The sequence below is a fragment of the Engraulis encrasicolus genome, chromosome 8, assembly GCF_034702125.1.
Source record: "Engraulis encrasicolus isolate BLACKSEA-1 chromosome 8, IST_EnEncr_1.0, whole genome shotgun sequence".
NCBI lineage: Eukaryota > Metazoa > Chordata > Actinopteri > Clupeiformes > Engraulidae > Engraulis > Engraulis encrasicolus.
In genome coordinates, this window is record NC_085864.1 from 56,051,387 (window position 1) to 56,061,386 (window position 10,000).

At 48.3% G+C, this 10,000-nt stretch overlaps 1 protein-coding gene across 1 annotated transcript in view; it reads left to right on the plus strand.

Moving 5' to 3' along the window:
* LOC134454013 (metabotropic glutamate receptor 5-like) overlaps positions 1 to 6,328 on the plus strand; it is a gene marked incomplete at its 5' end in the record, with an annotated part of 29,758 nt that extends 23,430 nt beyond the window's left edge. Inside the window, 3 exons of the mRNA XM_063204754.1 lie at positions 4,303 to 4,544; positions 4,821 to 5,446; positions 6,140 to 6,328. Coding sequence (XP_063060824.1) covers positions 4,303 to 4,544; positions 4,821 to 5,446; positions 6,140 to 6,328 — 1,057 coding nt within the window. The remainder of the gene's footprint in view (positions 1 to 4,302; positions 4,545 to 4,820; positions 5,447 to 6,139) is intronic.
* Between the last annotated feature and the right edge of the window lie 3,672 nt (positions 6,329 to 10,000).

The window sequence follows — 10,000 nt, forward strand, 5'->3', positions numbered from 1 at the left end:
TGCAATGATAACACAGAACTCTATATAACGGAAATAGGCCTTATATGCCTGCAATTTTGATAATTCAATCTTTCTGTGTAATAGATAAGTAATTAGTCCCTCAAAATCTTCACTGCTGAGTGCCACAGCCTTTCTGTGATGGTATTTTAGTTGTGCATTAATGTTGGCAGTCAATATAGTTCCTTTTAAAATATTCTTCCTTGTGTTATTTTTAGAATTATCCAACTATTACAACATGTTTTGGCCCTGTCCCAACTTTTTGAGATTTGTTGCATGGGTCAAATTTTAAATGATCACATAATTACCTCAAAACAATAATTCTGCTCGACTTTAACAACTGATATGTTGTCTGTACATAATGCTCTACCTTATTAACATATTAGATGTTTTGAAAATGACAGCATTTTGATTTTATTCACAAAATACAAAGTGTCCCAACTTTTTTGGAATCCGCTTTGTATGTAGAAGTTTTATCATGACATGTTTCCATGGTACCAGGAGATCCAGATCTATGTAGAAGTTTTATCATGACATGTTTCCATGGTACCAGGAGATCCAGATCTATGTAGAAGTTTTATCATGACATGTTTCCATGGTATAGTTTCCGTCTTCATCAGAGGCTCACAGGGATGTTGTTGTGTGACGTGCTTTAAAAACAGCTGATTTGTGAAGCGCAGTCCAGAAACAGGGACGGATCATGACTCCATGGGCCCCTGGGCCAGACAACAAGAAAGGGCCCCCTCCAGATGTTAGAGACCCTATATTGTTGGGCATTCAGGTGTTTTTCCCCTGAAAATATGTGAAAATAGAGTTGTTAAAAGTGTGATTTTACACAACATGAGAATGGAAATTTAGAGGATTGGGCTTCAGGGCCCTCTGGACTCTCGGGCCCCTGGGCCTGGGCCCGGTAGGCCCTTGCAGTAATCCATCCTTGCCCAGAAACCTAAAACAGGGATGACGCTCTCCTGGCCTTGCGTGCCATCCTACGTAGGACTATGTCTGCCAAGAGACTTGGCTCCGTACTACGTCTGGTAACTGTTTTCTGTGGAGCAATGTTGAGCGGCAGGATTTTGCCGGCCAACCCTCCCCAGAAAACAGCCAATAAGCTAAGAGGCAGGTTGTTGGAGGGAAAAAGGGGGAGGGCGCTCGTGACCACTGTTGGGAAAGTTACTCAAAAACTGTAATGCACTTCTTATTACATGTTACTGTCATTTAAAAGTAATGCCTTACATTACAACATTACTTTTTTTTTTTAAAGTAAGGCATTACACTACTTTTGCATTACTTTTAGTTACTTTAGCCAAAATGACTGGAAATAAGGATTTGGCAATCTACAGTGCAAATCTATGAGGTGGCATGACTTTCACCTGCCATCCACAAGTCGTTTTGGAAGCCTGCAGACTGAAAACCAACATTTTCAGGAATTGCGTCTTACCCACATACAATAAGGCCTAAGAAAAATTAAAGTTTGGTTCCGGTTGGTTGTCAGGTTTGGTCATCGTCCGGTCGGATTTTTTTTTTTCCACAATTTTTTTTTTTCAATTTCTTTTTTTTTTTTTATGTCCGACCCCCCAACCCCCACATGCGCCAGATTTTGGCATAAACGTTGTTGAACAATGCCAAGGACGATAGTGGAGTTGAGGCTTGATAAGTAGGCCTACAGCTGAAGCTACAATGAAATATAATAAGCATTAATGAGCCAAGATAGTGACCAAAATTAGGATACCGTTTCTGGCAATAGACTAGCCCTAGGCCTACTTGTCCAGCTGTCAGTTGCCTGACTGCTATTTTAGCTCCCGTAGCTACAACGACAACCAACTAGCATGTTGTAATGTAGCATAATAGCCTACAACGTGACCGAGTAGGTGCGCAACTCTGCAGTGACATTTGGGCTTTTCTAATATCAAGCCGGGCGGCACTTGTGGCGCGCGCGTGTGTTGCCCCTAGATGGATAGTTATAAGATGCAAATTCAGTAACTTGCAGGCAGGTAGAAAGCGAGAGATGGCGAGTTATGGGAATGAAGAAATGTGTTGTGTCTTCTCTAGCCTATATGAACAACCATCCACACGACATCAATATTTTTTTGAGGATTCCAAAAACTCAACATTTTTTTTTGGGTCGCACAAAAAATGATAGGGTCGGTCGGCAACCGGAACCAAAACATTTTTTTTCTAGGCCTAACATTGATTCACCAATACAATGATTAATCCTTTCTCTTCTTACCACACCTTACCATGCACACCAGCGCCGTTTTTTTAATCTATTACGGACTCATGCAGCACAGGCTCCGTTGCACTTGGCTGAAATATAAAGCCACCTCACTGCACTACGAGTTTGAAAATTATTATTGATAAAAGAGCAGATGCATTGCTACAGTAGGCCCATTTTGAATATTAATTAGCCTATATACAGCACACCGGGGAAAATGTCTTATCAATGAACAAAATTATAGGCGAAAAAAATGATTGCGAGCATACCAGCCAGTCAGTTTGCAAGCTCGTGGCTCGCCTGAATCATTTGACTTCGTGCGGAGATCAGTTTGTCACTCACTCACAACTCCAGAACTATTCTTTACGCGCGCTCAGTCAGCACCGCGGCCAGCATATTCTGCGACTTTGCGCAAACAGCTAGTTCTACTTATGCAACTATTGCTCTGGAATTTACAGTGATAGGCTACAGAGTGATGCAACGACAGCAAGCATTTTCAATTTCACTATTTTTACAGGCGAACGTATAATATTTTATTTCAAATGGATTTATTTCAATTGTAGTGATGTTTAGTTGAACAAAAGTGAGGGGGGTGCAACGTACTCCCCCCGTCGGACAGCCTACCGTGTCATTGTCTCGTGCGAATGGGATGCATCCATCCCCTCTTTTCCTGACTAATTTGGTGGTGCTATGGCACCTCTTCAAAACGTCAAATTGTTTGTAGTAGGCTACTGTTTTTCGACGTGGAAAGCGGTTTGGGTTTCAAGTACAGTGTGCATTTAACTTACAGTAAATGTTCTTGCCGTCCTTATTTTCAATGAAGTCAAAGTAGTGGGCATATACCGATCTTGAAAACGAGCAAGCTGGATCTTCTGGATCGGTCATCCTTTGTCAGCCTGCCATTTCGAGAGACGAACCGTGAAAGAGGAAGCAATGTTCTGCGTGGAACTTTAAAATCTCTGTGCGGACGTATGCTATCAGATGCAGCTGATCTCGCGGTGATCCGCGAACATTGTATTCAGAAAACAAAATACCCACACAAAATTTAGGTGAAAAAAATGCGTTGTAATGTGCAAGTTACTTGCATTGTAACGAGGACATATTACAGATTTTTTCCCCTGTAATCAGTTACATTACTGCGTTACTCAAAAAGGTAATGCATTACAGTAATTAGTTACTTTTGTAACGCGTTACTCCCAACACTGCTCGTGACGATGACGTAAAACGTCTGCGCTATGTTGTTGTCGAGTAACTGTCGGCGATTGGGTGAGAGCTGTCCCATCATTTCAAACCAGAAACTGAGGGCAAACTTCCCTCTTCCTGCAACCGCGTCAGATCAATACGACCTCCAGACCATGAATACGAAATGAAATGGTAGTATTATGGGATGGTCAGGACCAGGCTAACGCTCTCCCATATTTGAGACGACAACTCTAACAGCTGGAGGTGTGACCAACCTGTCATTATACTCATGAACGGCCATCCGGGTACTTTGCTCTTAAATGTGCGTTACGCCCCTTTATGGGTGAAAACAAACCGATCGTCTCATTGACTTACAAGCTACATCGGACAGCCTAAATGAACACTTTCCATGCTTCAGCCACGGCTGTTTAGCTATATTATTTGAACAGCCGGCAACACAACAAGTTTTCGGCATGTTGCACGTGAACAACGCTAGTCTACAGGTTCATATCTTTCGTTTATTAAACCCCAACATCACCAAGACTTGCATGGGTTGTTTTCCCCCACAAATGGGCGTAATGCACATGGAAAATGTCACGCCGTTCATGAGTATTGACAGGGAGGTCACACCTCCACAACAACATCAGCTGTTTTTAAAGCACGTCACTCATCAACATCACAGTGACCCTCTGATGAAGACGGAAGAAACACCATCGAAACATGTCAGGTAAAGCAGAAGGTTCAACAGTGTTTGATATCTACGATTTGTGTGTGTGCGTGTGTATGTGTGTGTGTGTGTGTGTGTGTGTGTGTGTGTGTGCGTGTGCGTGTGCGTGTGTGTGTGTACACGTGTGTGTGTGTGTGTGTGTGTGTGTGTGTGTGTGTGTGTGTACGTGTGTGTGTGTGTGCAGCTCCAACGGCAAGTCCTGGGTGTCTTCGGAGCGCGGGGGCTCCGGTTCCCGTGGCAACCAGCTGTGGCAGCGCCTGTCGTTCCACATCAAGAGGAAGGAGGGAGCCAATCAGACGGCTGTCATCAAGCCCTTCTCCAAGAGCCCCACCCCCATTGGCCCAGATCATCCCGATAATCCCGCCCCCTCGGACAACACAGACACGCCCCCCAAGATGCTCTGCCAGGTCGCCGCGGACGACCAGAGTTACCTGGCAACAACCTCTGCTCCGTACCCACCACACACACACGCACACACACCTCACATCAGCACCGTCAGCCAGCACGCTCACACACACACACACACACACTCCCCCATACACACAATTAGCCAGCACACACACACACACGCTCCGGCGGTGGGGGGCATCGGAGGGGGGTCGGTGGGCTGTGGAATCATGGGAGACTACGAGGAGATTGTCATTGGTGGATGCGGAGCAGGGGGAGGGACTAATGAAGGACGGCTGTCTCTTATTGGTGCAGGAGAGTCAAGGGGAGGGATGAATGAAGGAAGACTGTCTCTGGTTGGTGGAGAGCTGGTGGGAGGAGGGCCTAACGATGGGAGGCGGTCTGTGATAGGTGTAGGAGAGTCAAGGGGAGGGGCTAATGTGTCCCAGTCCCAAGGGGTGTGTCTCCGAGGGGTTCCGAGCTGCGGTATTGGTGGAGGCAGCGTAATAGGCGGGACTAATGAAGGAAGACTCTCTTTGATTGGTGGAGAGGTGAGAGCGAGCGAGGGAAGGAGGTCTGTGATAGGTCTAGGAGACGTGATGGGAGGGACGAATGAAGGACGGCTGTCTCTGATTGGAGCAGAGGTGAGAGCGAGCGAGGGGAGGCGGTCTTTCATTGGTGTAGAGGAGATCAGAGGAGGCGGGACTAGTGATGGGAGGAGGTCTGTCATTGGTGCAGATGTGAGGACCAGCGAGGGAAGGAGGTCTCTGATTGGAGCAGAGCTGATGATGGGAGGGGCTAACGAGGGGAGGCGGTCTGTGATAGGTGTAGGAGAGGTGAGAGTGGGCGGGGTGAATAGAGAAGGCAGGCTGTCTCTGGTTGGTGGAGAGGTGGAGAGGGGCGGTGCCAATGTGTCTCTGATGGATCAGATCAGCTGTGTGGTGAGCAGCTTCACCGCTAACATTAGCGAGCTAAACAGCCTGATGCTAACGCCCTCTCACACACACCCCTACGCGCACACACACCCCCACCCCCACGCACACACACACGCACAGACACACTCACAGACACAGGCACATGCACAGACACACGCTCACGCACACGCTCACGCACACGCCAGCAATATAAGTGACCTCAGTAGCCTGTTGCTAGGCAACTCTGGCCCCCTCCCCCCCTACCAGCTCACCTACGCCCAGATCCCGCCCCCTCCCCCCGTCACACACCCCCCCCCACCACCCACCCACGCACGCGCATACACACACGCACACCCCAGCACACACATACACACGCATTCCGGCACACACACACACGCGGCCCCCTCTCCACCCCTCGACGCGCGCACTTACACACACACCCAGGCACACCCCAGCACACACACACACACACACCCCGCCCCTCCTCCGGACCCCCACGCCTTCACCCCCACCCCCCCTCCCGACCCCCACCTTGAGCACCTGCTCTCCCTCTCCCCCCCCTCTCCCTTCCGAGACGCCCAAAGCGGGGGGGGCTCCGACCCCGACAGCGTCTGCAGCACCCCCCCACACACACACACACACTCGCCCCGGTACACGCACACCTACACACACCCACACCCGCACGCCCACGCGCTCACACACCCCCCTCCCCCTCACGAGCACCCCCACTCCCCTCACTACACCTGCCTGGAGGCTCCGCCCTCCCCCCAGTACACCTGTCTGGAACCAGCACCCACCTGGGACTCGAACCTGCAGCACTCCGAGCCCACCGGTCCAGAAGCCCCTCCCTCTCCGCAGTACGCCTGCCTGTCACTCAGACACTATAGCCAGAGCTCCTCCTCCCTGTAGACGGGGGCAGGGTTGCAGGTTCGAATCCCTCTCCTCTTTATAGGGTTGCAGGTTCGAATCCCTCTCCTCTCTATAGGATTGCAGGTGGTTCGAATCCCACTCTGATATTTTATTGTCATGTTTACATGCATTCCAGAATTCCCTGCTCGTAGAGTCCCAAAAAAAATAGAAGAGAAGAGAAATACTATGAAAACGAAATACAGTAATATAACGAATGGTTTCATTTCTGTGGTGGTTTGGAGTCCAACAGGCTGATGGTTCGAATCCCTCTCCTCCTGCCTGTAGGGTTGCAGGTTCGAATCCCCCTCCCTGTAGAGTGAGGTGAGGAGAGGAGAGGAGAGGAGAGGAGAGGAGAGGAGAGGAGAGGAGAGAGGAGAGGAGAGGAGAGGAGGAGAGGAGAGGAGAGGAGAGGAGAGGAGAGGAGAGGAGAGGAGAGGAGAGAGGAGAGGAGATGGGAGAGGAGAGGAGAGGAGAGGAGGATAGAGGAGAGGAGAGGAGAGGAGATGAGAGGAGAAGAGAGGAGAGGAGAGGATGGGGAGGTGAGGTGAGGTGAGGTGAGGTGAGGTGAGGTGAGTTGAGGTGAGGTGAGGTGAGGTGAGGTGAGGTGAGGAGAGGAGAGGAGAGGAGGAGAGGGGTTGCGGGTTCGAATCCCCCTCCCTGTAGAGTAAGGTGAGGTGAGGTGACTTTCTTGATCAGTAGATTTGTTAGCCGCTAGAGAGTAAAAGCTTTACACAGCACATAACACATCACGACGCGATCAGTAAAGAGCAGTGAACAAGAGGAGACACACATACACACACACACACACACACACACACACACACACACACACACACACACACACACACACACACACACACACACACACACACACACACACACACACACACCCCTCAGCCAGAGCTGCTGCTGACTAGAATAAGACTAAGGGCTGCTGATGATGTCATCGCATCTTGCTGCATTGGCCCCGCCTCCCTCTCCAGTGGCTGGCCAATCATATGGCAGACATCAGACTCCACACACACACACACAGACACACACACACACACGCACACACACACACACACACACACACACACACACAGACACAGACACACACACACACACACACACACACACACACACACACACACACACACACACACACACACAGAGACACACACACAGACACACACACAGACACACACACACACTGAATGTGTTAATCTTCTAACCATCTAATTGCCACTAAATCACTTCCTGATACCTCTATTACCCGAGACAACCAGTAGCTCTACCACACACACACACACACACACACACACACACACACACACACACACACACACACACACACACACACACACAGTACATACATACATACCACACACACACGCACACACACACACACACTATCCCAAACGCCCATATGATAGCGCTGCTCTACCACACACACACACTCACCAGTAGCACTACCATACACCATATCTACACCAACACACACACACACACACACACACACTCACCAGTAGCACTACCATACACCATATCTACACCAACACACACACACACACACACACACACACACACACACACACACACACACACACACACACACACACACACACACACACACACTCACCAGTAGCACTACCATACACCATATCTACACCAACACACACACACACACACACACACACTCACCATATCTACCATACACCATATCTACACCAACACACTCACACACACACACACACAGTAGCCCTCTACCATACACACACACACACACACATACACTCTCACACACACACACACACACACATACACTCTCACACACACACACACACACACACACACACACACACACACACTCACACACACACATACACCAGTAGCCCTCTACCATACACACATGGCCACGTACCCTGTTAGTACCGACATAAGGAGAACCAATAACACTGTACCATACACACACACACACACACACACACAGTCACACACAAACTCACATACTACACTCACAATAACGCAGTACCGTACACACACAAACTCACTCAAAGACATACACACACCCAAAATAGCGCTGTATCGTACCCATGCTAACCAATAGCATCGCCTGGCGTGCGTACCTGACCTCTGATTGGCTGCTGATTGAGAGGATTCTTCTTGTTCCCATGACAACCACCTCATCCATGTGCCTGGCAGCGATGTCCTTGTCACGTCGTAGAGGGCTCCTGTGACATCATAGACGGACACTTGTGACATCATAGGCGGACACTTGTGACATCATAGACGGACACTTGTGACATCATAGGCGGCTGGCAGGGCGTCTGGACTTTAACAACGCGTGACAGAACATTCCAGATGACGTCATGTGACGTCATTCGAGTGACGCTCCACCTCCACATTCCACAGAGACGATTATGTCATAGCTGTGGCTGTTGTGTCATACCTGGAGTTGTGATGTCACAGCCGTGTACATATGGATGGACACATGCGTGTGCCATCTCACCACTATCAAGACAGACGCAAAAAATAGAAACTGACTCACGCTAGTGAAACGGAGTCAAGTTAGTGTGAACTCAAGCTAATCTGAACTCAAGCTAGTCTGAACTCAAGCTAATCTGAACTCAAGCTAGTCTGAACTCAGGCTAGTCTGAACTCAAGCTAATCTGAACTCACGGTAATCTGAACTCACGCTAATCTGAACTCACGGTAATCTGAACTCAAGCTAATCTGAACTCAAGCTAATCTGAACTCACGCTAACAGTCAAAACTAGTTTCAAGTCAAACTAGTGGGATCTCAGTTAGTGTGACACAGACTCAAGCTAACGGAGTCAAGCTAGTGTGAACTGAAGCTAACAGAGTCATGCTAGTGTGAGCTCAAGCTAACAGACTGAAGCTAACAGAGTCATGCTAGTGTGAACTGAAGCTAACAGAGTCATGCTAGTGTGAACTGAAGCTAACAGAGTCATGCTAGTGTGAACTGAAGCTAACAGAGTCATGCTAGTGTGAACTGAAGCTAACAGAGTCATGCTAGTGTGAACTGAAGCTAACAGAGTCATGCTAGTGCGCCGTGTGCGATGTATTCGATGTAAAACATGTGAATGTTGCTACTAGACACAGATGTTTGTTGAAACCTATTTACTAAAATGTATATGTACTATGATGAATATTATTATGATGACTATTGCTACGATGACTGCCCCCCCCAGAGGAAAAGAGCAGTAACTACATATTTTGTCAAAACTGAGTTTAGGCTGAAAATGGTCTTCATGACACCTCCTTTATCTTGTGACAAAGCCTTATGGTCCAAACGTGTCCCCTTTTAGAGAAATTGCTATGTCAAATGTATAGTAATTACAATATCCAACTTAATAACAATATTTGGAAGGCATATTCTCAGTTTCATTGTTGATGTAATGACTGCAATTTGCCTCTGGGGGGCAGTATAAATGAATATTGTTCTAGCTCTCCTCGTGCCAAAGGGGGTGGGGTTTAATCAGGGGTGGATGGTGTGGGTTGGCTGGCTGTCTTGGTGAGAAGGCTTGTGATTGGCTATCGTGTGTTCTTTTTCTAGTCCTCGTTTTTGATTGGTCCTTTTCTATGACGCCCCTCCCCCCTGGCTAATAGCAATACTTACCCTCAGGGGGCGGGTGCTGGGTCCACTATTGACCAATGACTGGCCGGGAA